Source organism: Meles meles, chromosome 6 (genome assembly GCF_922984935.1).
Source record: "Meles meles chromosome 6, mMelMel3.1 paternal haplotype, whole genome shotgun sequence".
Lineage (NCBI taxonomy): Eukaryota > Metazoa > Chordata > Mammalia > Carnivora > Mustelidae > Meles > Meles meles.
In genome coordinates this window covers 73,037,545-73,064,347 of record NC_060071.1, presented here as the reverse complement: position 1 = coordinate 73,064,347, position 26,803 = coordinate 73,037,545, and the positions used below count along the sequence as shown (strand labels likewise).

At 46.7% G+C, this 26,803-nt stretch overlaps 1 protein-coding gene across 2 annotated transcripts; it reads left to right on the top strand.

Annotated features, from left to right (window-relative positions):
* Positions 1-2,827: 2,827 nt before the first annotated feature.
* HDC (histidine decarboxylase) lies at positions 2,828-26,532 on the top strand. 2 transcript variants are annotated; one of them, XM_046010207.1, is made up of 13 exons: positions 2,828-2,902; positions 3,147-3,248; positions 5,723-5,895; positions 9,720-9,833; positions 10,801-10,923; positions 13,289-13,423; positions 13,677-13,820; positions 14,301-14,367; positions 15,192-15,354; positions 15,446-15,536; positions 19,587-19,685; positions 25,222-25,323; positions 25,467-26,532. In XM_046010207.1, the coding sequence occupies exons 2-13, from the start codon at positions 3,221-3,223 to the stop codon at positions 26,214-26,216; spliced, it is 1,989 nt and encodes a 662-aa protein (XP_045866163.1). In that variant the 5' UTR covers positions 2,828-2,902; positions 3,147-3,220; the 3' UTR covers positions 26,217-26,532. The 2 variants fall into 2 exon arrangements, with proteins under 2 accessions (XP_045866163.1, XP_045866164.1); XM_046010208.1 differs by lacking the exon at positions 25,222-25,323.
* The last annotated feature ends 271 nt before the right edge of the window (positions 26,533-26,803 follow it).

Sequence of the window (26,803 nt, the reverse complement as noted above, 5' to 3'; positions counted from 1 at the left end):
ATATATATAATGTATATGAGGTAACAGAAAAAAGTTTAACATAGTGTAACTGGAGTTGCAGAAGGAGAGAAGAGAGATAATGGACAGATACAACACTTGAAGAGAAAGTAACAAACTTTTCTATTTAAAATGCCTAACTTGGGGCTTGGTGATTTTTATGTGCTAGATAAATGTCAGCTGTTTACACCGTCAATATTACTTCTCCACCCCTGGTCCCATGAAAGATTTATACCATTCGCAGTATCGCTGGAGTCCAAATTCACCAGGCCATTTTCCCCCCAAAGACCTATGTTCCCCAGGCATATTTATTCTTTTCCATCTGTTTTTTTTTTTTTTTAATCAACAGCTTTTTTTGAGGTATAATTCCCAAATAAATCCCCCATTTAAGAGGCATAATTCAGTGCTTTTTGTGCATTCACAGAGTTGTGTGGCCATCACAAGAATCAATTTTACAACATTTTCCTCACCCCTTCCCCCCAAAGAACCCTGTTCCCCTTAGCTGTCAACTTCTGACTCCTTCTCCCCCTGCCCCAGCTCCTGGTAACCAGTCACATGCTTTCTATTTCTACAGATCTGACTATTCTGGACATTTCAAAGAAATAAAATCATACGATATGTGGTCTTTTGTGACTGGCTTCTTTTTCTTATCATGATTTCAAGGTTCAACCATGTTGTAACACGGATCAGTGTTTCATTCCTTTTTCTTAGGAATAATATTCTGTCGTATGGATATACCACATTTTACTTATCCATTCATCCCTGGATGGACATTTGGGTTGTTTCCATTTTTTAGCTATTATGAATAATGCTGCTGTGAATAACATGTATAAATTTTTGTGTAGACATAAATTTTCTTAAGGGTATATACCTAGTAGTGGAATTGTTGATCCATAAGGGAATTTTATGCTTAGCTTTTTGAACAACTGTTTTCCAAAAGGGCTATGTCATTTTTACGCTCCCACCAGCAATGTATGAGGGTTCTAATGTCTCCACTTGACTGAGCCAGCCAAGTGTCTTACCTTTTTTTTTTTTTAAGATTTTATTTATTTATTTGATGGAGCGAGCAAGCGAGAGAGACAGAGAGCAAGCACAAGCAGAAGGAGGAATGGCAGTCAGGGAAGAAGCAGGTCCCTGCTGAGCAGAGAGCCTGATGCGGAACTCGATCCCAGGACTCTGGGATCATGACCTGTGCTGAAGGCAGCCGCTTAACCAACTGAACCGCCCAGGTGCCCCTCATCTGTCTTTTTGATAGCCATCCTAGTGGGTGTGAGGTGATATCTTACTGTAAATTTTTCAGTAGCAATTTGAAAAAAAACTTTTATTTCAAAATAATTATAAATCCAGAACAAGTTGCACAAATAGTGCAGAATCCATGAATCATTCTGTTACCGAATGTTACCTAATGGTAACATCTTACGTAGCTTTAGTAAAATGTCAACACTAGGAAACTGATATCTGTACAATACTGCTAATAGGCCTAAGTCAGATTTCACCAGTTTTAAGATGCACTCTGTGATGGACTGCCTGTTCAAATTTGTATATTGAAGCCCAACACCCAAAGTGATAGTATTAGGAGAGAATTAGGTGTAGGTAAGTTCTGGAGGGTAGAGCCTTCATAAAGGGATTAGGGTCTCATGAGACGAGGAGGAAACTAGAGCTCTCTTTCCTTGCCAGGCGAGGATATAGCAAGAAGGCTGCCAGGGAGAAGCTTTTCCTCCCATACAGAATCTGTTGACACCATGCAGACGGATGGCCAGGGAGGCAGTTGGATAAGAGATTTCAGAGCTTAGGAACTGGGAGGGCCTCATGGTATAAACTTGACATGGGCTCTGTATCTATGTGGATATCACATAGGTAACATTTAAGCCATGGAAACAGATAAGGCCACCTAGGGAAAAAGACGGGAGTAGGGCAGTGCCCTGGAGCATGCCAATATCTACAACCTGATCCGAGAGGACAGCAGAGAGTTAGAAGGGAGGGTGTGACAGGCCATTTCCAGAAAGCCCCGAGAGGCTGTATGCCTCAAGGACAAGAAAGTAGTAGATGGTATTGATCTCCAGTATTGATGTCCAATACCATCAAGTGGATAAGAAAGATGAAGGTTAGAAACAAAAACTTCTATTCTATTTGACAATTTGAAAGCATTTAATCACTTAAAAAAAGATTTATTTATCTGAGAGAGAGAGAGATGGAACACAGGGAGGAGGGCAGAGGCAGAGGGAGAGAGATTATCTCCAGCCGACTCCCTGATAAACCCAGAGCTTGGCATGTGGCTCCATCTCTCAACCCTGAGATCATGACCTAAGCCCAAACCAAGAGTCCAGAGCTTCACTGACTGACCCCCCAGGTCCCCTGCATTTGATCACTTTTTACTTTTTCCGTCTCCACAGAAATCTTTTTCAAAAGGCAAGAGGTTTATGCCATCTGAAGAGAAACCAGAGCATGCATTTGATGACCCTTTTCTCCTCAGAAGGAGGCTCCAAGAGTCATGTTGTCCTCCTCACAGTAGTGTCTGCATCCTCTTTCTCTCTCTCTCTCTCTCTCTCTTCTCACACACACACACACGTGCACACACACACACCATCCTTTCAAATGCTAAAAGCAATAAAGTCTGGATGATGTTTCCATTTTTATTCTTTTTGCTCATCTGTGTTTTTTCATCTCTCTACAACAGTAAGTTGTTATGTGGTAATTTAGAAAATTCACTGTGTTACCTGATAGCATCTGTGTGTCCCTGAGCACCGTGTGGCCAGCAGGGCAGCGGATCTCTAAGTGCCTGTCCTTCCCTCCCTCCCTGCCGCTAAGAGAGAAGCAATAGCAGGCATAATACCCATCATTCTGGCCACTTACTCTGCATACCCTTGGCTTTGTTCTTGGCTACGGAGCCTGAGCTCTGTTCAAGGTGGGATGGGGTTGGTGTGGGGTGGGTTCTGCGGTCTGAGGTCGGGGTGGAAAGGCTGCCTGGAGGTTTGGGTTGCTAAGTGCACTGTTTAATTTAGAAGGGCCTTTTATCCTGGATCTCTTGATCAGAATTGGGGAAAAAAGGGGTGGGGTTCATGAAGCCTATAGGAAGGGCCTTTGAAGGGTGGAGCTAAAGTGGAAGAAGGGGGATCCCTTTAAATAAACGTCCCACACTGGCTGCCCAGGAGTACGTCCTCCACCTCCTCCGAGTCTGTCTGAGAGAAGGCAACACAGCCCCAGCCGCAGCCCCAGGGAGACGATGGAGCCCGAGGAGTACAGAGTGAGAGGTGAGGGGGGCACCCCTGTTGCTCTCCAGGAGCAGGGCTGGTGGTCTGCCCTTAGCCTTGGGGGCGGGGGGCTGTCGTTTGACTGGAGCAGTAGAATTGCCCTCTGAGAGTTGGTTTGCACAAAATTTTTCCTGAGGAAGGACTGTGGGACCCCAGAATTGAAAACTTTCTCAACCTCTCTTTCATTCTCCCTCTCCCTGTCCTTCTCCCACTCCCGTATGTTTCAGTTTTCCTGTCCCCTTTCTCACAAAGAGAGGATTTGGATTCCTGATCCACTTAGTAGGGAAAGGGGATTATTCACATTCTGAAGCAGAAAAAAATTTCTCCAAGTTCTGTAGTCACTGCAAAAATCTGTTCTGTATATTCATGTCTCTATGTGTGAATCTGTCCGTGCTCTTCTTCCACTTAGTCCTTCATTTGATAAATATTTAGTGAGCAGCTACTATATCACAAGCCTTGAGGAATGGGAGAATCCAAATGGTTAGCCTGTTTTCCTGGCATCGCTCCTTAAGCGGGCAGGAAGTAGCAACTTCTAATTTTTCTCTCTGGGACTTTTTATATCCTCCTCCCCAGTGATAAGTTACGTTGCCTGAAATTTCTTTGTCTTAAGGTATTGTCGCAGGTTAGGTTCAGCTTTTCCTCTCTCCTCCATCCGCACCTAACTAAGTAGCTAGGAGCCTTAGCACCCAAGCCTGCACTTGTTTATTCCCCCGGCTTCCCAAGAGCCACAAGCAGGTTCCCAGAGGCATCCAGCCTCGGCATAGGGCACAATTACATTTCCTGTTGCTCCTGGACCAGTGATGGGCTAGGTCCAGTGTTCTAGAGCCCTGCTGGGGTGCTACTGCAGTCATGAGAGGCATTGGCTGTGGGAGGATTAGAGGAGAGGGAAGGGTGTTCAAATCTCTTTGTCCCTTTCACAGTTTATTTCTGAGTTTGGTCCCTGAGGCAAGAAATCAGGTTCCTTCTTCTCTCTGTTTTATCTTATTTTACTTTTTTGCAGGGAAAGAAAAGCCTAAGAAATACTAAGAAGCAATTATAGATATTGAGAGAGACAGGGAGAGAGAGAGATGAACACACACAGAAAGGGAGAGAAGCAGAGAGAGAGACAGAGAGACTTGGAGGGAGGGAGAGACATAGGCACTCTGTCTGAAGACTGAAACCCTGTCCTGGAGAAATGAAAGGGGAGAAAAAAAGTAAATAACTTAGAGGCAGTTCAGAGTGTTTGGGTTGGTTATTTTTCTTCCTTATGTATTTGTTCATTCATTTGATTTTTTTTTAACCATCTAAGAAATGTCCTAAGCATTGAGGTATTGGTGCAAACAGAGGGAGGGAAACTGAGTTATTAAGACCTGGTCTTGCAGACTCCCAAAACGAATAGTACACTATATGCCAACTAGCAGGAATTTAATACTTGACACAAATAAACAAAAAGACATTGCATTTCCCCAGAACTTCAGGCTAGTGCAGGGTTCCTGGTCTGGGTCTATGGTTGTGCTTTAGGGATTTCATGAACCTCAGAAATTATACACCATTTGTGTGTGTGTGTGTGTGTGTGTGTGTGTGTGTGCAAGCCCATAGTTTTCATCAGATTTTCAAAGAAGTCCATGGGGTCCAAAAGTGAGAAATTACTGGTCCAATGGGAATAGTGAGCAAGTAGATTTTTCAGCTTGTGTCAGAACCTGGCAGGGGAGCTTAGCTTCTGTGCTAACAAAGAGTATGGTGTGTGTGTGAGAGTGTGTGTGTGTGTGTAACAGTTTTTGGACAGAAAGAGCTACAGAGTTTCTACTAAACCTGTAAGGAAGAGAATTAATGAGATGTTCTGTTTTGGAGAAGAAAAGAAAGGTAGGAGAGAGAGTCAAAGTTGATATGGATAAGGGAAAGGGGAGGAAAAATAAGTATTTTACTTTAGTGCTTGAGTTTTTAGTTCATGATTTTCTCTCTTGTTCATTTGTTCACTCACACACTCCCCCCGAGTCATTTATGCCCTCACTTATTTTTCCATGCATTAAAAAAAAAGATAATTTATTTGAGAGAGAGGGAGAGAGACGGAGTTGGGAGGTGGGTTGCGTGGAGAGGGAGATGGGGAGAGGGAGAAAGAGAGTCCCAAGCCGACTGATTGGAGTCTGAGGCAGAGCTCAATCCCATGACCCTCAGATCATAACCTGAGCTGAACCCAAGAGCTCATAGCCTAACTGGCAACCCCCCCCCCATTTTTTATTTTAAGTAATCTCTACCCCCAATGAACGCTGGACTAGAACCCACAACCTTGAGATCAAAAGTCATATACTCTACTGACTGAGCACTGCCACCCTCACTTAGTTTTAAATTCTGAAGACACAGCTGATGCTAAGGATCAGACCTTGAATCCACCTCCTTCTTCACCAGGTCTCTTGTTCCTGACCCGAGGGGGTGGGACATGGATTGGCCAGGCCCAGTCGGGGGACATGAGGCGGCTGTCTCCTCCTCTCTTGTAGGAAAAGAGATGGTGGATTACATCTGTCATTATCTGAGCACCGTGCGGGAGCGGCGTGTGACTCCGGACGTCCGGCCTGGTTACCTGCGAGCCCAGCTGCCTGACAGTGCGCCCGAAGAGCCTGACAGCTGGGACAGCATCTTTGGGGACATCGAGCGAATCATCATGCCTGGGGTGAGATACAGTCACCACAAGGGCGATTCTGGGTTTCAGGGCAGTGGAGGGCGGCCAGTAGGCCTGAAGAGAGGCTTGTCATGGGTCAGCCTGCCACTTGGGCACCAACGTGCCAGCCTGTCGTGTGGGTATGTAGAGGGCCAGGACTTCGAACTTAGGTTTCTGATGCCAGGGCTGCCCTGTGGGGCTGGATGGGAGGCCAGAGGGCATTAGCACTTCACCCCAGGGTCTCGTCTGACGGATGCATAGAAATCGAATGGGATGAGGTAAGAATGAAAATTGGGCCTGAGGGGAAAGGCCAATGTGGAGAGCAAGGCAGAGAGAGGAGGCTGGAGACAGTCCCTGAAGTCCCACAGAATGTGGGGACTGACTGAAGGGAGGGAAGGAGGCTGAGACAACACTCTCCCTGAGGGTGCCCTGATTGTCACCTAGAGAGGCCCAGGGAGCTGAGTGAGACCTGTCACCCCCTCCTCTCTCCTCCCGGAGGTGGGAACGGTGTCCTTCCCCACCCAGGGGAGGTCTCACGCTTGAGCTGCTTTTCAAGAGTAGAAAGGAGCTTTCCCTGAATCTTCTGTACTCCCCGTGACAAAGAGTACAGCCTGGTGACAGCACTGGCGGGGCCAGGGAGCAGACAGAGACCAGCTGTTGCTTGAGCTGTGGCCTCTGTGGGCTGGGACGCTGTCCCTGGCCACCGGGGGCAAGGAGCTGTGCCAAGGTGTTCATGCTAAAAGTGAGAACCAGTCCTCCTCCCTCAGAAGGGTTGCCTTTTACTGAGCGCCGTGTCACATGCCGGGCCCTGGACGAGCCACGTTGCAGGCTGGCTTGTTCTATCCTATAGTGATCCTGTACTCCGTGTTTCACAAATGAGGAACCTGAGGCTCGGGATGTTAATTGTTTTCTCAAAGTTAACAGAATTTGTAGGCTCGTGGATCCAAGATTTTAGCCCTGAGCCAGTCTCATTCCACAGGCTCCCTCTCCTACACTGATCATCTGCCCTGACTGAGTGCTCCAGCCTGACCCTGTGGTCCCAGGCACTGCCCTTCAGTGGGACCCCAACACACAGGCTGTTCCCTTCACTCTGTCTGCTTGGGGCATTGGTGTCCTGAACCGTGTGTGTTCACAGACCTCTCAGGACTGACTTGGGATTTGCTTCCATCACCCCCTAAAAGCTTCAGATGGGACAGAAATATCCCTGGAGGCAGGGATGACAAGTTATCCAAACTTAGAATAAGTTTGTGCAGCCGTATTGGTTGGCAAGTTTGAACAAAGCCAATTACTCACCTCTCTCTGACCACTCAGCCTATTTCACAAGCATCTTTTGAAAATTTCCATATCGTAAAGCTTTACCCAGGAGGCTAGTGCCCCGATAAGATTATCTCATGGATTTCATTCTGTAAAATGTAATCTGTTGAGGGACCAACTGTAATTTCATAGTGAGGCTGAGAGCAACTGTCAGAGGAGGCGGAAATGAGCTGATTCATTGATTGCAATTCCAGCAGTTGCTGGAGGTGTGGTCAGAGAGGCTCATTTCTGGAAGGAGAGCTCTGTCTGTTCTTGATAAGGGCTCCTCTGGCTTATCTTATCATATTTATCTTGCAAGAACAGATAATTGTCTCCTGATAGGGTTAGGAGATGGAAGCCCTTCTTTGGGGTTTCCAAAATACTGTCACTAAGGACACTGATAAAGAGGGCCCAGTCTTCCAACGCCTCTGAGAGATGGCCTGAAATCGGTTGGCCCTTTGCTTTCTCATGTTGACCAGCACCTCATTGAAGACTGGACTGATTTTTCCCTCCCGGCCATCTCCTAGACCCAAAAAGATGAACTTCTCTTCTGCTTTAATTCTGACTCTGGTTAGAAAAACTTCCTCTGCGATTCGTGGAGGGGAGAGAGCAGCACAGGGAGAGAAGGCAGGACGTCTTCTTGCTCAGGAGCTTGGGTCCTGGGGGCAGACAGCCCTGGGTTTCTGTCTTGGCACTGTCATCTGTCCCTGTGAGGTGTGTGTCATCCTGGGGATGCTGCTTCCCACTAGCTGGCCCTGATTCTCTATGAAATGAGGGTAATGGGAGAACTTATCTCATGGGTACTGTGAGAATTAAATAAGATGAAGCATGGGGAAATGGAAGGAACGGTTGTTACCTTCCACACATTTCGCCTAGCGAAAATCGGAGGAAGAGGTCTGATTATCTAAGAGTCAAGTCAGATTATACGATGTGTCTATCACCATGTGATTAAATCACCATTAACATTAGTGCTTTACATTTTGCAAATTTCCTCCCAGACCCGTCCACATGACAACCCCAGGAAACATTTATTTTCCTGGATTTATTTTCTGATGGGAAACTAAGGTTAAGAAAGGTGCAGAGGAGTATCCCATTTTTAATGGGATCTGCATCATATATAAATTTTGAGATCCCTTGTAAGAAAGTATCTTTCTCAAAAAGACCCATACAAATATGGGACCTTGGATCTTAAGTTCGTTAGCTTCACGATAAACCTACAAAGTCTCACAGCTGGTTAGGGACAAAGGTAGGATTGGAACCTTGTCCTTGGACTTGAATATTATGCTCCTTCTACCATACATACTTTCTAGGATGGGACACTGTCCTTGCCAATGGGGGATTACAAGAATTTCCGCATACTAAATATTGATATACTAAGATGTTGATTAATGAGTTCTCAGTAGGATTGGACATTAGAATGACAGGGTTCCATGGGTTCAGAGAAATGTTCAGAGGGGGGCGCCTGGGTGGCTCAGTGGATTAAGCCGCTGCCTTCGGCTCAGGTCATGATCTCAGGGTCCTGGGATCGGGCCCCGCATCGGGCTCTCTGCTCCGCCGGGAGCCTGCTTCCTCCTCTCTCTCTGCCTACCTCTCTGCCTACTTGTGATCTCTCTCTCTGTCAAATAAATAAATAAAATCTTTAAAAAAAAAAAAAAAAGAAAAAAGAAATGTTCAGAGGGCCTGGGGACCTGGGAAAGGGTTTGTGGAGGAAATGAGTATTTTGTAGCTTTCTAGGAATTAGCAGGTTTTGGAAGGTCCTATCGGTATGGGATGTGCCTGCTTGTTAGGAGACATAGCACTGCTCAAAAGCATGAATGCAGAAATGAACAGGGCATCTTCATCAACAGGGAGATGAAGCCAGATTAGATAATTAATTAGGCCAGTGAGCCTGTTATGGTGGGGCCCTCTCTGTCTGCCTGGCTTCAGCTTTCACCCAGTTCTTCAGTCTGAGTGTGGGCCCAGGGCTTAACTTGGAGGTAGGGGTCCAGGCCTGTGAGCCGGCAGTTCCCTGCCCTTTTCTCTCCTTTCCCCATCCTCACTGGGAAATGAAGGACAGCTTTTAAACCATTCACACCGACCCTCTGCCGGAGCTGTGTGTCCAGAGAGCTTGGAGACCCACAAAACAAAGGACGCTTTTTGCAAGAAACTGGATGGGACAAGCCGCCTCTTCTTCTGGAGCTCATAGTCTCCTCCTCCTTTTATTACTGGGCAGGGATGGCATGGGGGATAAGCAGTGGAGACTAACGTGAGCACTCTGCAGAATCCACAACCCTAATTACGATACTAATTTTCATTTTGCATATTCCCTTCTGGTCTTGGCATACGTACACAGCCTCCACTGAAGAAAGAGCATAGGAGATGAGAAATGGGGGTGGGTGGCAAGAACCTCCATGAATATGTTTTATTTTTATGGAGTTGTGTCATTTACTTGACTGTCTTACAAGTGTCAGCCCATCTCTAGAGTGGCCAGGGAGGGTCTCTGGTAGAGGGAAACCTCCCAGACATGCCTCCTGGTGCCACACATGGACATGCTGTCCCTCCAGGTGGTACACTGGCAAAGCCCCCACATGCACGCCTACTACCCAGCCCTCACCTCTTGGCCATCGCTGCTGGGGGACATGCTGGCTGATGCCATCAACTGCTTGGGATTCACCTGGGTGAGTAACCATGGTCGTAACTGTTAACTGTTAACTGGTGGCCCCTGGACATGTAGCAGAAAGTGACATGCTGGGGCAGGCGTATCTTGTCCTGATCTCTGAATGGGGGTTCTAAGTTAAATATGAACAATGGCTACAATCTTTGAGCTTGAACTTTATAGAAACTATCTCATCTTATCCTCTAACCCTAGGGAATCATGAGTAGTGGTCCATTTTTTTTTGTAGATAAAGAAATTGAGGCTTGGATAACTTCACCTCCCCAGGATCACACAGTGCATAGAGACAGAGATGACACTTGGACTGAGATCTGGTTATTGCTACAGTTTGGGATCCTCAGTAGGCACTTTGGCCCCTGTGGGTACAACTTCCTCTGCGCTCTTGTCTGTGAAGGTTTAGGGATCTATCCTCAGGCTCCCCTTAATAATTCCCTAAGGACTGAGCAGCTTTAAATTGTGCCAGAAGCCTCCAAGAACAGATTTATATTTTAAGCCTGAATTGTTATAGGGTGTGTCAGGGGGGAGGAACGGCTGGGAGTGGAGGCTGAGCGGCTATCTTTTCCAGGAAGGAGCGCTTTCTTTCTTAGTCCTAAAGCTTGCCCTTGGCCTTCAGGATGCTCAGCCGGGTATTTTAGGGACTAGGGAAGCCAAATGCAAGCCATCATTTCTAGGGCTGTTTCTCCATAGAACTATCGGAGTTAGAAAAGACACCTGCTGGTTGATGTGGGGCAGTGATCCAAAGCCCTATGTCTTTACCCCCTACAGTTTGGCAGAGGATGGGGTGAGAATGGAGCATAGCGCCTGACACTGAGCCCTTCTCCAGGGGGAAGATAGGTCAGGTTCCCACCGATAGCATGGGGACCAGGGAGGGCCAGGGCAGAGACATGTGTTTCTGGGCTGATGGGGCAGGGGGAGGGGTACAAGCTTGGTGTCCGGGGACTTCCTGGATGAAGCTGCTTTCTCTCTCGCAGGCCTCCAGCCCTGCATGCACGGAGCTAGAGATGAACGTCATGGACTGGCTGGCGAAAATGCTGGGACTCCCGGAGCACTTTCTGCACCACCACCCCGGCAGCCAGGGAGGAGGCGTCTTGCAGGTGCCTACCTTGGCAGAGCTCCTCCCAGCTTGGGGGGCAGAGGAGTGAAAGATAAGCTGAACCCCGCAGAGGGCCTTCTCCTATTTTCCACAGAGGTTCCCCCGCGTCACCCCCTCCACCACTATCACTGCCGTCATCCCCTTGCCCTTAACCGTCGTCATTATCCGGATGGCCGCCACGATTGCCCAGTCGGCTATCAGAGCCACAGCCCCCGCCTCCGCCGCGGTCACCACTCCCCCGGAGGCTGCCACCTTCACTCTTCCTTTTCCCCTTTTTTCTTCGAAAAAGATTCAGAAGTCCATCCATGATCACATTTCCAGTATTGCTGGATTCAAGTGTCTTCGTTTCTCACCCGACCCCTCCCCTTCCTTGTCTCATTTAACACCTCATGGGGAAAGGAAAAGAGAAGGCAAGTAGAGGCTTCCTACCCTCCCTCCTGGGTCCAGGAGACCCTGGGCAGGGAGAAAAATGAGCCCCATAAATTGATTTATCTTATCCTACAGCCCTATCATTTGGGTGTCTGTCAAATGATAGTTCCTCGAAGATTTCTTGTATTGTTAAGGGCCATCCATATGGTATAGCTTGCCGGGTGTCTCGCATAGACTGTGCATACTGCTGGGTACTTCTGCATCTAGAAACCCTCTACATTTATGAGGGCTTGGTTGTGAGACATTTGAGGACCCATCAGTTCTTGACTTCTACTCTAATACACAATTTTCCTGGTTTTATAAACTATAAGACAGAGATAATAATAACAAATAATATAGCAACAATATTTTCCTCAGAGAGTGGATAGGAACGTTCAATGAGCCCTTTTTCTTCCTCCTCTTCTTCTCCCCCTCCTCCCTTTCCTCCTCCTACCCCTCCTCCTCCTCCTCCTTCTTCTTTTAAAGATTTTATTTATTTATTTGACACAGAGAGAGAGAGAGAGAGCACAAGCAGGGGGAGTGAGAGAGGGAGAAGCAGGCTCTGGGACTCTGGGATCATGACCTGAGTAAGCTGAAGTAAGCTGAAGGCAGATGCTTAACTGACTGAGCCACCCAGATGTCCCTAAGTGAGACCTTCTTTAAACTAAAAATAGCCATGCTGCTCGAGGATGAGACCTGGACAGTTTGCTGGACTCACTGCTAGCTCCGTGACTCGCTCTTTCTCTGCAGTCTTGCAACGAGACTGAAGGAAAATTGCCGCATGCTCTGGACCTTCTGGGTTGTGTGGAGATAGTTACAACTGCAGACGGTGTATCTGGGGGACAAGCTAAATGTCTGCTGCACCGGACTTTGCTTTCATTTACTTATCTCAAGGACTCTGTAGGTAGATAGTATCATCACCAATCTTTGAGATAAGAGCACCTGAGCTCAAGGAGGTTGAAAGCCTGCCCCAGCTGGCGGGCTGGTAAGTGAAAGAAAGGATTTAAACACACGCTCACCTACATCCAAGGGACACTTCCTCCTGTATCATCGGCCCTGCGAACTTGGTTCAGTCCTGTAACATCTCTGAGCGTTGCTGTCCTGTCTGTAGATGGGAATCCCAAGCACCTCAGAGCGGTTTAATGAGGAGCCAGTGGGATGACAGAACATTTTGTAAACCCTGGAGAGCTATGTAGGTGGAAGGTAGCATTGTTATTCTTACTACTCTTCTGCTGTTAACACCCTCCGCTAGGTCTTTTTAGCAGAGAGCTATAGCTGTAGGAAGAGTTCAAGAAGAAAAGACACCAAAGACCGAGTGAATGAATGATGAGAAACCTTTAAGAATTCTGTGAGGTTGCTGAGGGGCCCACAGGATGCCGACAGACGTGGCAAGAACAAAATCCTATCCAGCCTTCATTTGGATAATCAGTACTCCCACTCTGGGAGGCAAGCGGAAGGGATGCTTTTCATTTTATAAATGGAAAAGAGTCTCCCAGAGGGGCAATGTTAGCCTGAGATCACAGGAACCATCGGCGACAGAGCCAAGGCCAGAGTGACCAGCCTCTCAAATTAAACCAGGACCCATTCTCTCAGGAATGTCCTTTTAGAAACAAACTCTATTTCCATGCCTAAAACGAATAAATTAAAGGCTTTTTTTTTTTTTTTAGCAAGTTTACATGGGGAGCAAATATATCTATAGGCAAATTTCTATCTAGCAGAGGCTGAACATTCTCTTTTTGATCTCTGTGGCCTCTCTAATAAAGGTGTTGGTATTAAGTGCAAATTTGCTTTCATTACTTCCCTGGTCAGTTGGAGGAGAGGCACAGGGTGCTGTGAATGGAGAATGTGGGACAGGTCTGTGAGTCGGGAGAAAGGACAGCCCTTTAGGCAGGAGCCAGGGGAATATGCCCAGGCAGCAGAGGAAGAGGCTGCCCCTGATAATCCTTCTTCCACTACAGAGCACAGTGAGTGAGTCCACCTTGATTGCCTTGCTGGCAGCGAGGAAGGACAAAATCCTGGAAATGAAAGCATCTGAACCTGGGACAGACGAGTCCTCCCTGAACGCCCGGCTCATTGCCTATGCCTCTGACCAGGTGAGTCGCCCAATACAGGCCAAATCCTGAGGTCGGTGCTTGGCTTCTGGAGTTGTCATTCTTGAGTAATTTTTTTCTAGACACGAGTAGGCTGGAGCTCAGTGTGGCGCAGGCCTCAGAGGTCCTCTCCAGGAACCATGGGGAAGACACACAGCAAATGTTATTTTTGATTCACCTAGTCTGGCTTCAGCAGTTCCTGGGGGGTGCGCGACCCCGGGGGAACTCGGCTAACAGGTTTCCATGGTCCTTCTAGGCTCACTCCTCAGTGGAGAAAGCTGGTTTGATTTCCCTGGTGAAGATGAAGTTTCTGCCTGGGGATGACAACTTCTCACTCCGAGGGGAAGCTCTTCAGAAGGCCATCAAGGAGGACAAGGAACGGGGCTTGGTGCCTGTTTTTGTAAGTCAGAACGAGTTCTTAGCTTAGAATGATAGGACCTGGGGGCGAAGAAGGAATTTGGGCAGAATTTAAGCAAGGAACATGCTGGAAAAAAAAAGAAAGAAAAACAAAAAAGGAAAAAAAAGTACAACATTTTATAAATTATGAGTTGTTACTCGTTGGTATGTTAAGAAATAAATTTTGTGGGTCATAATCCGTACCAGAAACAAATAAGAATAGAAACTATCAGAGTGCATTCCTGTAACCAGAGTAGTATGGTTTGGTGAAACTTTCCTTCAGAGGCATGTTTGTACTAGATTGTTATATAAAATGTATTTCTTACTGTGGGTCATGGTAAAGTGTAATGTGAAATACATGCTGTTCCTGTGGGATGGGTAGGATAGATAATATTGTGGTTCAGTCTTTTTTTTTTTCAGGCCAACTGTGTCACATGAGCCCACCTTCCCACATTAACCATTAACTTCCTTGATTTTTCTTCAGGTGTGTGCAACACTGGGGACCACTGGGGTCTGTGCATTTGACTGCCTGTCAGAGCTGGGCCCCATCTGTAAGTGTCTGCCCTGTCTGGCTAGGAAGACAAGTCATGAACTTTAGAATGTTCCCTTAGAGCAAGAACCTGAAACTAGCTCTGTGGCCTTATCTTCCCCCTCTTGGGTCGCTGCAGAGAGCTGAAGAAGAGCCACAGAAGCCACCTGTCACAAGGCAGCCAGAGCACTGCTTTTCCCAGCCGTGGACCAGGGGTTAGAATTCCCCCCAGCCCTTGCCTTGCATCCTCTCAAGGAAGCAACAGTGGGAGAGTCTCAGGTTTCCTTGCCCTCTCACGTGTATGTCCAAACCTAGAGTAGGCCATATGCGAAACACAGGGTGAAGGAGGCACCATGGGACATTTGCTATTCTAGGCTAAGGAAAGGAAAATTGTAGGGTGGGGGAAACCATGGGGGAAGATATAGGTGGAGAAGAAACCCAAATGGGATTGCTTAAAATCCCCAAGCAAGAAACCCACTAAGAGAGAGAGATATCCCCGCTGGAACATTTGTCAGATGCCTTAACCCTGCCCTCTGGGCCAGTAGGGAGTTGTGTTCTATGCCAGGAACTTCTAGGTTGATGCCCAGGGAGTGCTGACACTCTGGCCAGTGAGAGCAAAAGGCCAGTTGTGGCTCCATGGATTTTCCCTTAGGAGGCCCCTGCCCCTGTCCCCACCCTCATCTCCCTGTGCCTTGCCAGCTCCTCCAGCCAGAGCAGGCCAGCCTTTCTTCTCTTCTCTGGAAGCCCACCAGCCACTGTACCAGGCGAGAGATGACTTTGAGCTGGCTGGTGGCAAGGCCCCACCCCCAGTCCTGCCTCCCAGCCAGGCGACCTTTGCCTCCTCAGGTGCTAGTGAGGGACTGTGGCTCCACATCGATGCTGCCTACGCAGGCACTGCCTTCCTGTGCCCCGAGTTCCGGGGGTTTCTGAAGGGCATCGAGTATGCCGATTCCTTCACCTTTAATCCTTCCAAGTGGATGATGGTGCATTTTGACTGTACTGGCTTCTGGTGAGTGTGGCAGCCAAGCTTCTAGCCCTTGGAAAAGCTTTGCTCCCTCTGGAGAGGCCTCAGCCACTAATGCCTGCTTGGTAACCCACAGGGTCAAGGACAAGTACAAGCTGCAGCAGACCTTCAGCGTGAACCCCATCTACCTCAGGCATGCCAACTCAGGCATGGCCACTGACTTCATGGTGAGTGGCCAGAAGTGGCCTCTGGGATGGACTGCACCTGACTCCAGAAGGTCTCCTTGATGTTGGCCTCTGTCTGAAATTGGCATATTGTGAGCCTATCCCATAATATGTTGCTGTATGCCTTCGGTTTCTAAGCATGTAGAATGAAACCCAGAAGATTGTTGAAAAGCCTAGAAAATGAGACCAACCTCTGAGGCAGTATGGCCATTTCCTGAATATGCGAGGCATTCCTTACTCCCCAGAGATGCCTCTTCTACCACGAGCGGGTCAATTCCCTTCTGTCTCCAGCTTGGATAATCTGTTCTGCTTAGTGCCCAGCAGCAGGGTAGGGCAGAGAATCTCCTTGGGTGGGGAAAGAGGCCCCTTGCTTGAATCTCCTCCATCTTTTGTCGCCAGGGCCTTGTGTCACGGTGGGAGGCCCCACGGGAGGGGGTGAGGCACAGGCACCCTTCCTGAACTTCCGGATGCTGCCAACTAGTTGTGGCCTTCACAGCTAGCTGCACTTCCATCTCTTGAGTCTGCCCACATTCTCAGCCTGTACTAGCTTCTGGGGAAATGAATTCCTGAGATTTACCCCTCAGTTTGAAGAGGAACCTTTCCTTTAGTTTGTACAGGAGACAGAGATGTGAACAAGTTATATCTGTGGCCAAGGTGAGGCAGCCGAGCAGAGTACATGAGCTTGGTTTGAAATGCTACGCCAGCTGTGGGCCTTTGGGAAACTTAGTGGCCCTCTCTGAGCTGTGGCTTCCTCATCTGTAAGATGGGCACCGGGAGGCTATGAGGGTGAAATGGGAACCTACACGTAGATCACTTAACACAGTCCTAGGGATGTGGCAATTACTCAATTAATGGTAGGGGAAATAGTGCTAAAAATTCTTCTTTGAAGCTGCAGAGATTCGCTGGAGAATGGTTACACGTTGAGGTCCTTAAACCAGCTGGCCTGTGTTTGAATCCTTGTTCCTCCATTTACTAACCTGTGTGACCTTGGTCAAATGACTTAGCCTCTCTGTCTTGGTTCCTCATCTGTAAAATGAGGATGATGTTACTAATATTGGGTTGTAAGGCTTGTCATGAGATTAAATGAATTAAAGCAGCGAGTCAGAGAGAACAGTGCCTGAGGTCTGTGAGTCAGTTTGTAAAGAGAAGGTTCCGTCTTGTCTCCTCGGGCAACTGAAATGTCTTGACCTTTTAGTCCTGAAATAATAGCTCTGTCATGTCTTGATTGCATCGCTTATTCTCCCTCAGACCAGCTCAGGCTTCCTTTAGATTTCTGAGGCTGTTTCTTCTTCTTCTTTTTTTAAAAGGGATCAAGATTTCCTTTATTCACGAGTGGTTGATTCTGGTTACCTTTAGAGGTGAGGTTCATGAGGGGAAGGGGCCCCCAAAGGAAAAGCTTGGGCTTTTCATGGCAGATCTCTCAAGTCCATTTTCATCAGCAAATACAAACTTCTTTTTTCAAGGAGAATTTTTTAGTGAGCAAAATGCCTGCTGCCACACACGTTGTAATTGATGCTGTCGCTTTTTAAATGCCCTTTGGAATCAGGTGTCAGCTAATAACACACTCAAGATTCCTCCCTGCCATGCCCCACCCCAACTAGGAAATTGTCAATGTCATCTATAATGTACATTGCCATATTTTCTTTTTTTGATTGGAGCTGGTCTGTAAGCTTACAGACCCCCTGAGAGGCTGATAAAAGTAGAAGAATGGTTCTTTCATCTTCATTGCTCTGTCTGGTAGGTTTTCATTAAATTAAATCATTTCCACAGTATCCCAAGGGGCAGATCTCTTCAGGGATAATTCTAGGTTTCTTTCTTGAGTGTGAAATGGGAAATGATACTCATTCTTCTGTAAGTGTATTTGGATCATCATCACTTAAGAGCATTATCTTACCTTCTCCCATTTTGGATCTCATGTTACCTTTTTGTTTGCTTGTTTGTTCCCACCAGTGTCCCAAGGTCTTTCCCATCAGTTTGGAGATTTTTATGGTGTTCTTTCTCTTCTAGACAACTTTTTATAAAAAATATTGAATTCTACTTTTCTTAACACTGGTCTGGGGAATGTTATTATTTATATTTCCCCCTCCAGAAGGTGTGGCTTTATGCGTTTCCTTCCCCCACCTGTAAATCTCTGGATTCTATTTCCAAGTCTCAAAGGAACTTCTAAAAAATGGAAGCTTTCATCTGTTGTGATCTGGAAGTCTTCACTGCTGCTCTGACCCAGGCTCTTTCTCCCCAGGTGGCTGTAGCTTTAAATAGAAGCGCAGCCATGTTTGAGATGAGCCAGAAATGAGGCAGCATCCTGGGAGAGAAGGCTTAGGGACTTCATCCCTGAGCCCGGGCACCACCTAAAATCAGGGCTACATTTTCTAACATCAAGCTCCCACTAGTGGATGGGGCATTGTCTTGCCTGTGGCTGGGGAGACCTGCAAAACCTCGGAAGGACACAGAGGAGGCTTGGGGATGTCTTGAGTTAAAGAAGCGCCACATCATCTTTTCTATGTCCAAATTTCCTGCTCTAACTGAGAATATCATCTAGCTGGGTCAGCATGGCTTGGTTTTGGAATAGTGACAAGAGGAATAACCGGGGATATGAATAGAGGGTGAAGAAATAAAAAATAAAACAGTCTTTGCCTCTCATTTTAATTTGCTGGTGAGATAAAGTAGCCAATTACCCATTACCATTTGGGAAGCCATGTTTTGTTCCTCTAATAAGGGATGGAGCTGACTGCTTTCCCTGTCCCAGGGATTTTGCCCTGTGCTCAGGTTTTGATGCCCTCTGCTGGTAAGCACAAGTCCCCAAGCTGGAAAACAGAGGCTTAATACCTGACGTAGGAGAAACATTGTCCATCCACAATGGAGCAGTGTCCCCAAAGGGAGAGTGCCCCTGCCCAGGTCAGGAAGGGAGTGTGAAGGGTGAAGGTGAGCACATTTTTGAGGTTTTGGCAATCCTGTGGATGAGTACATAAATATCAGTGGGACAAATATTTATTTTTAGTCAACAGAAATTTTGGTTAAGCTTTTTGGCATTTGAAGAAGAGGTCACTAGCAAACACATTACTCATCGGGGCAACCGTCAGTGTTTTCCAAACCCTTTGGTCTGTTTCCAGATGTGTAAAACCAGTTTGAAACTGGTTTGAAAATGTTTCAGTCTAGGGTGCCCATGCCTTGAACTTTAAGCTCTGTTGATTTGGTTACCAGGAACAAAGGGTCAATTTAGCTTCACAAGGGCCCAGATGTGGATGCTCCTTTGAAACCTGAAAGCTGGAGTCATGGCTCCTGAGGGCACAGGAATGTCATAGGAGTGTCCCAGGAAGAAGTCGTGACCAGACAGTGAGATTAAATAATGATCATCGGGGCTCTAGGTAGAAAGACTGCTGTGATCTATCTGTAGCTCGCATTTTTATCATATAAATAGCCACCGCTTGCTGATGACTTCTGGCGAAGCTCTTCGCAATTGATTGCCTTCATGCCACTTCCATCGGAGATGCTGCTCATTCTCGGTCTCACGAAGAGCCAGTGGGGTGGCATCACCACCCCACTGGGTGGTGGGGTGGGCATCACCCAGGAAGTGGCAGAGCCCGAGAAGAAACCCATGTCTGCGGGGCTATAGCGTCCCAGCCCTTGACCACTGTTTTTTACATTTTGGTATGGGGGGGGGGGTGTGATAGAAATAGAACTTCATTCCCTGCAATTTGAGCAACTTAGGTTCTTTTCAAGAAAAAAAATACATTGCCCCATCTTGAATTTTGGCCTGAGATGAAATGTTGATAGCAGCATTTGAAGCAAAATGGCTTCTCCTTGGTTCAGGGTCATGGACTTGGTTTCCACTTGCCATGCTCTTGGACAAGGATAGCTATTGGCCACCTTCCCCAGGATTTGGTCCCGTGACAGGACATCCTTTGGGTAACTTGTCTTGGCTTCTTCTTAGCAACAACTTCCAGAGTCATGGTGACAACATCCATCCCTGGAGGGCAGGACAGGCAGGGTAAGGAGTGTGTGAGGGAGCAGGGCTCTTGCCTGTATTCATCAGCCCTTGCTCCTTTGTTCCAGCACTGGCAGATCCCCCTGAGCCGCCGGTTTCGCTCTATCAAACTCTGGTTCGTGATTCGGTCCTTTGGTGTGAAGAATCTTCAAGCGCACGTCAGACATGTATGTAGTCTTGCTGTGTGTCCTTGTGGGGAGGAAGGCTGGCTTCTGCCCAGGGGACCTGCGGTGGGTGGCTCAGGTGTCTGGGCCTGTTCTTGGGCTCCTGGGACTTAATTATTCAGGGTAGCCATTTCTTTGTTAGCTAGAGGGACCCTGAGCAAGAACAGGACAGCGGGGCGGGCAGGGTGTGTGTGTGTGTGTGTGTGTGTGTGTGTGTGTGTGTGCTATCTGCTGTTTGCTCCCCTGTGGGAGGTTCTCATTATTCCTTCTGTTAGTCACCATGCACTGGAGAGTGATGGCCTGAGAGCCTGTTTTGCAGAGAGAGAAAGAAAATAAATCAAAGGGCAGCTTGTGCGTCCGGGGTAGGAACATATCTTTCTATAAATTACTCCGATTATCACAACAGCCTGAAAATTTGTGTCCCTTATGGTTATGTCTGAGACATGGCTCTTCTGGCTTGGACATGTAGACCTACCAAGTCTGGAACAAATCTCTCTGCATCATATCAGTGCCTATTTACAGAAGGTCTATTTGGTACAATTTATTTTAACTCAAATCAACAACAACAGCAACAGAATCATTGTGCTAGAAATAAAACCCAGAAGTAAGTGAGACAGGCGCTGTCTCTCTGTTGTATTCTTCATGATAGAGGTGGGACTTGAGTAAGAATTTTGGCTAGTAGCATTTAAAAAAAAAGGTTTTATTTATTTATTTGAGAGAGAGGGAGAATGAGAGAGAAAGGGAGAGAGAGAGAGCACGAGAAGGGGGAGGATCAGAGGGAGAAGCAGACTCTCTTGCTGAGCAGGGAGTCTGATGCAGGACTCGTTCCTGGGACTTTAGGATCTGACCTGAGCCAAAGGCAGCTGTTTTACCAACTGAGCCACCCAGGGGCCCCTAGTAGCATTTTTCACTCATTTCTCTGAGTGCCTATGAGTAAGGCAGAGCCATTGATAAAAGCCATGGGGAAGTGCAAAGACATTGCCATTATTACTCTGTTTATCTTTCCCCTTCCACCTTCCCTTTAGGGAATTTCTTCCTCATGAGATAAACACAAAACCAAATGAAATGGTCACAGCAGTAAGCATGACTGGTTTATGGTTGGTGATTTTACATTCGTAATAAACATCCAGGTGTTTGGCGACTGGATGTTTATCAGTGAGTGATTGTCATGTGGCATGTAGTATGGGACATCAGGCACTTTGTCCTCTCTCTAGATCCTTAGACTCGAGACTGGAGGTAGTGGCCGGGAAATGAGACAGTGGAGGTTACAAGTCACCAGGAAAGCTCTTTTGCTTACAGCTTCGGACTGGATATCCAGCATGTAGGTCTGGCCAACTCCCCTAATGCTCCTCTTGCAAGTCAAAGCTCTGAATTCCCATCAGTTCCCCGAATCCCGACACGAGACCCACACTTCTGGGCTTTGCTGTCCAGGACCCGGGTAGCAGCCTCTATTTCAGCTCAGGCTTCTCACCGACCTGTTACAGCTGTGTGCTCAGTCTGCCTCTGCATTTTCCCCTGTGCTGTGCCCTTCTGGATTGCTTTCTGTTCTCCAAATGTTGTTAAAGGCTTGTGTTTCATTTCTCGCAGGAGCTTTCCTGACTATTCTGTCTGCCGTAGTCATGATCACTGCTTCCTTGGCATTCCTAAGATCACCTACTTAAGCACTCTTTTAAAACTGAGCTCACAGGTTACCAATGTCCCACAACAGTAAGGGGTAAACCAAAACAGAGTTGTTGTGAGTTAATTTTATTTCTTCAACTTGACTGAGATCATAATTATTACTTGCATAGTGTCTTAAATTTTAAAATTTAGTGTTTCATCAGATTCTTACAACAATGCTTGGAGTGGGTACCCTGACCAGCCCCATATTATAAGTGGGGCTCAGAGACAGTAATTATGCTGTTCAAGAGTGGAAGACCTTTTCTCTTCACAATTTTGGGTTATCTTCTACTATGTGAGCTCTTGAAGGTTATATAAAACCGAGATGTATATCTCTCTATAATACAGTAAAACTTTAGAGAATGGAAACTGGGGTTGATTTTTCTGTTCTACCCTTTACTATTTGGTGACCTTGGGCAAATTACTTAAACTTTCTGTGTTTGGCTTCCTGATTTATAAGATGAGAAAATGATAATACCTCTCCAAGCTTAATGGTGATGATTCAATGATAATACATATAAAAACCTTACTTAGTACAGGACCCAGTACACATTTAAGTACTCAATGAATATTCTTTCTTTCCTTTCCTCCTCCTCCTCCTTCCTCTGCTTCTTCTCCTTTTCCCCCTCCCCACTCCTCCATTTTCCCCTTCTTCTAATGATAACAGATGACTGTTCTCATTAACATCATCATCATCATCAGTCATCATTTCCTACCACCTACAGTTGGGATTGGTCAACTTTTTCTGTAAAAGACAGACAGTAACTGTTTTTGGCTTTGCGGGCCATACCGTTTCTGTTGCAACTATTCAATTCTGACACTGTAGCACAAAAGCCACGGTAGACAATACAAAAATAAATAGGCATGGCTATGTTCCAGGAAAGCGCTGTAATTGGCCTTGCAGCTCTAGTCTGCCCGCCCTCGACCTAGATTGGTTCAGGGCACGGGTAGTAGCCATGCTTTCTTCATCCATGAAGGTGGTTTCTGGTGGCAGGGATGCTGAGCTTTTTCCCCTCTCCCCCGGCCCCTGCTTCTACCTTGTCACAAGCAGCTTACATTGTAGGCTGGGAGGTAGGAGAGCAAGCAGAACATGGTGGGAAGTGCACATACCTGGTGACCAGGAGACCTGGCTTCTGCCACCTGTACCTCGGGGAAGTCCTTTCCCTGAGCCCCTCTTAGAAAATGGAGAAGTTAAGACAGAAGAATAAAAGTGTGGTGTGAACATGGGGAAGCAAAAGAAAGTAAAAAAGTATGCGACCATGTAGGGTGTGATAAGTCTTTGAGATTAGATGCTTAAAGAGAATAGATCAAAACCTAAAAAGAAAGAAAAGAAAGACACCAGTGTACTCAAGGAAAGAGAGGTCTTCCAACATCCTTCCTGCTTTTTCTTCTGGTATAACAGCTGGGCCCACCTGACCACATCCTGCTTGATATCAGCTTTATTTTATTTATTTTTAAAAGATTTTATTTATTTATTTGACAGACAGAGATCACAAGTAGGCAGAGAGGCAGGCAGGGTGGTGGTGGTGGGGGGGGGGGAAGTAGGCTCCATGCTGAGCAGAGAGCCCGATACGGGGCTTGATCCCAGGACCCTGAGATCATAACCTGAGCCAAAGGCAGAGGCTTTAACCCACTGAGCCACCCAGGCACCCCTTATTTATTTATTTTTTTAAAAAATTTTATTTATTTGACAGAGAGAGAGAGAAAGCAAAGAAGGGGGAGCAGGAGAGGGAAAAGCAGGCTCCCCGCAGAGCAGGGAGCCCAGCTTGGGGCTTGATCCCAGGACCCTGGGATCATGACCTGAGCTGAAGGCAGATGCTTAATCAATTGAGCCACCCAGGTACCCCTTGTTATCAGCTTTATCAACTGTTCTTTTAAAACCAAACTTGACCTAGTACAGTCAATGATGAACTGTCTGTATGCCAAGTGTATGCATTGTATAACTGACTGTGTAATGTCTGAAATTGAGAAACTGGGGCAAAAGTGGTGTGATTAGCTAAAATCCTTTGAGTTCTCTTGAAATTGAGTATCAAGTCTGAGAACCAGGTGATTCAGTGAGAACCAGGTGAGAGCAATTAGCAAATATTTTATTGAGATCCTTCTGGATGCTTGAAGAAACTTTTTAGAAATGAAAGAAAAGGTTAGTCCTGTCCTTGTTTAGTTAATAATCTTAGGTTTAAAAAAAAAGGAAATAAAAAAATGACATAAACTTCAATGAAGGATTAATATGAAAGTTTAAATTTTTTTTTTATTGTGGGAAAATATCCCCAATGTAAAATTGACAATTTTAACCACTTTTTAAAAGATTTTATTTATTTATTTGACAGACAGAGATCACAAGTAGGCAGAGAGGCAGGCAGAGAGAGAGAAGGAAGCAGGTTCCATGCTGAGCAGAGAGCCGATGCGGGGCTTGATCTCAGGGCCCTGGGATCATGACCTGAGCTGAAAGCAGAGGCTTTAACCCACTGAGTCATCCAGGAACTCCCATTTTAACCATTTTTAAGTGTACAATTCAGTGACATTTGGTATGCTCCCAATATGTGTAACCATCATTACTATTTCCAGAACTTTCCCCCTTATCCCAAAGAGAAATTCTGTGCTTGCTAAACTGGTGCAGAGAGCTTCCTTCCTTCCTTCTTTCCTTCTTCTCTCCCTCTTTCTTTCTTTCTTCTTTTTTTAAAAGACTTTTTAAAAAAGATTTTATTTATTTATTTGACAGAGAGAGAGAGAGATCACAAGTAGGCAGAGAGGCAGGCAGAGAGAGAAGGGGAAACAAGCTCCCTGTCGAGCAGAGAGCCCGATGTGGGGCTCGATCCCAGGACGCTGAGATCATGACCTGAGTCGAAGGCAGAGGCTTAACAACTGAGCCACCCAGGTGCCCCTAAAAGATTTTTTTTTTTTAAGATTTTGTTTATTTATTTGACAGAGAGCACAAGTAGGCAGAGAGGCAAGCAGAGAGAGAGGAGGAAGCAGGCTTCCTGCTAGCAGAGAGCCTGATGTGGGGCTCGATCCCAGGACTCTGGGATCATGACCTGAGCTGAAGGCAGAGGCTTAACCCACTGAGCCACCCAGGTGCCCCTAAAATATTTTCTTTATTAATTTAAGAGAGAGAGAGACCACTGAGGGAGAGAGAGAATCAGTCTTCCCCACCAAGCAGGGAAACTGATGTGGGGCTCGATCCCTGGACCCTGAGATCATGACCTGAGCTGAAGGCAGGTGCTCAACGGACTGAGCCACCAAGGTGCCCTGAGAGTTTTCTATGACGTATGTGGGGAGGATGTATAAAAAATATATTCCTTGTGGAATGGGAAAAAAAAAGAAGGGGTCATGAAACAGCGTGTGAGGTATAGGGAACATATGAAAAGGTTTGAGATGCAAGGCAAAGACGTAGGCTTAGGATAAGGACAGGGCTGTTGAGAACCCACATGGTGCCTCTACATGCTGTGAAAACAAGGATCTCTTCCTCTGGGCAGATCCAGCCTATACAAAGTACCTGGCTGAGAAGGCAGACAATGGCCTGGACTTTGGCCCTCGCTTGCCACGTTGACCGGTCAGAAACCTGTGAAGCCCAGGATCTGAGGCCAGATTTCACTGATGGCAAAACACATGCCTTCTGGCTCTGGGGCTGAGCTGAAAGAGGGCCCTCAGAAATGAGTTCCTGAGGTGGATCTGATGATGACGAGCCATAGGACATTGCTCACAGGAGGTTTCCCAGCTTGGAATATGAGCTACATCAAATGGAGAAAATCAGGCAGAAGCCATTCAGAACTCTGTGGCTCAAAGGTGTCATGTTTAAACCCATTTAGCAGTGTGAAACTTTATGTGGAATTGTCCCTTTCCTTATTATTAATCTCAGTTCTCTCTATATTTACAATTTTAGGGCACTGAAATGGCAAAATATTTTGAGTCTCTGGTCAGGAATGACCCTTTCTTTGAAATTCCTGCCAAGAGGCACCTTGGCCTGGTGGTTTTTCGTCTAAAGGTAATGCCAGTAATGCCGTATTCCATGGCTTATAATTATGTTAGTTGATGGTTGTTCAGCCTCTTGGATCTATAAATACTGGGCTTCTGGGGATACTTAGGGGGATGTGACATAGATGTCATTTCTCTTTATTCTTTAAACAGGGTCCTAATTGTCTCACAGAAAGTGTATTAAAGGAAATAGCTAAAGCTGGCCATCTCTTCCTCATCCCGGCCACGGTCCAGGACAAACTGATCATCCGTTTCACTGTGACATCCCAGTTCACCACCAGAGAGGACATCCTGAGAGACTGGAATCTCATTCAAGATGCTGCTACTCTCGTCCTGAGTCAGCACTGTACTTCCCAACCTAGCCCTCAGGTTGGAAACCTCATCCCCCAAACCATAGGCCCCAGAGCCTTGGCCAATGGAATGTCCCTTCAGTCTGGCAATGGGGTGGGCTCTGACCCAGCCCAGGCCAGGAAGATCATCAAGCAGCCTCAGCGTGTAGGAGCCAGTCCTATGAAAAGGGAAGACAGCTGCCATCTTGAAACCCTCCTGGATCCACTTGATGATGACTGCTTTTCCGAAGAGGCTCCAGATGTCACCAAGCACAAGCTGTCCTCCTTCCTGTTCAGTTACTTGTCCGTGCAAAATAAGAAGAAGGCAGTGCGTTCCTTCAGTTGCAACAGCATGCCTGTGAGTGTTCAGAAGCCGCTGCCCACGGATGGCTCTGTGAAGAATGGTGGCTCCTCTAGGGCCAGAATCTTCTCTAGGTTCCCAGAAGAGATGATGATGCTGAAGAAAAGTGCCTTCAAAAAACTCATCAAGTTTTACAGTGTCCCAAGCTTTCCCGAATGCAGCTCTCAGTGTGGGCTCCAGTTGCCCTGTTGCCCTCTGCAGGCGATGGTTTAGACCAGGGGTTTCAGCCAGAATCCAAGAATGCGTTTCAGGGAATTGCTGAACCCTTCAAAATTATGTGCTGAATTTGTGTGCTTATGTGTATGTGCATTTTTCTTAAGAGAGAGCCCATCATTTTATCAGATTCTTACAGAGGTTCGTGACCCACGATAAGATACAAATGGGGAGCTTAAGCCAGCATGGTACAGAAGGTCCGCAGCCATCTGGTCAGATTGAAAGGACCCCAGGAAGGGTACTGACAGGCACCTTCTGTGGTTCAGCTTGTGATATGAGATACAATGTAGAAATAAATTGTACTTGTCCCTGAAAAAATATCCTGTGTGACTTAATTGACCACTGAGACATTGGCTAATTCATCAGAGCTCATCCTGGAGCCTTAATGTATGTGCTTACGGAGTCTATACTTTTTCGGGATGTTGAAGATGTGGATTTAACTCTGAAAGAATGACTTTGGAGGAGCACTTGGGATGAAGAAGGCAGGCAGTCTGAGTCAGGCACTGTGACTCACAGTTTATAAATGAGGAGGCTGAGGCCCCAGGTTACAAAAGCTTGTAAATGGGCAAAGCCAGGTCTCCTTGTCT

Coding starts and splice junctions, on each gene's coding strand:
- HDC (XM_046010207.1), top strand. CDS start 3,221: ATGGAGCCCGAGGAGTACAGAGTGAGAG. Junction 5,896..9,719: donor AGCGAATCATCATGCCTGGG/GTGAGATACAGT, acceptor CTGTCCCTCCAG/GTGGTACACTGGCAAAGCCC. Junction 13,424..13,676: donor TTGCCTATGCCTCTGACCAG/GTGAGTCGCCCA, acceptor TGGTCCTTCTAG/GCTCACTCCTCAGTGGAGAA.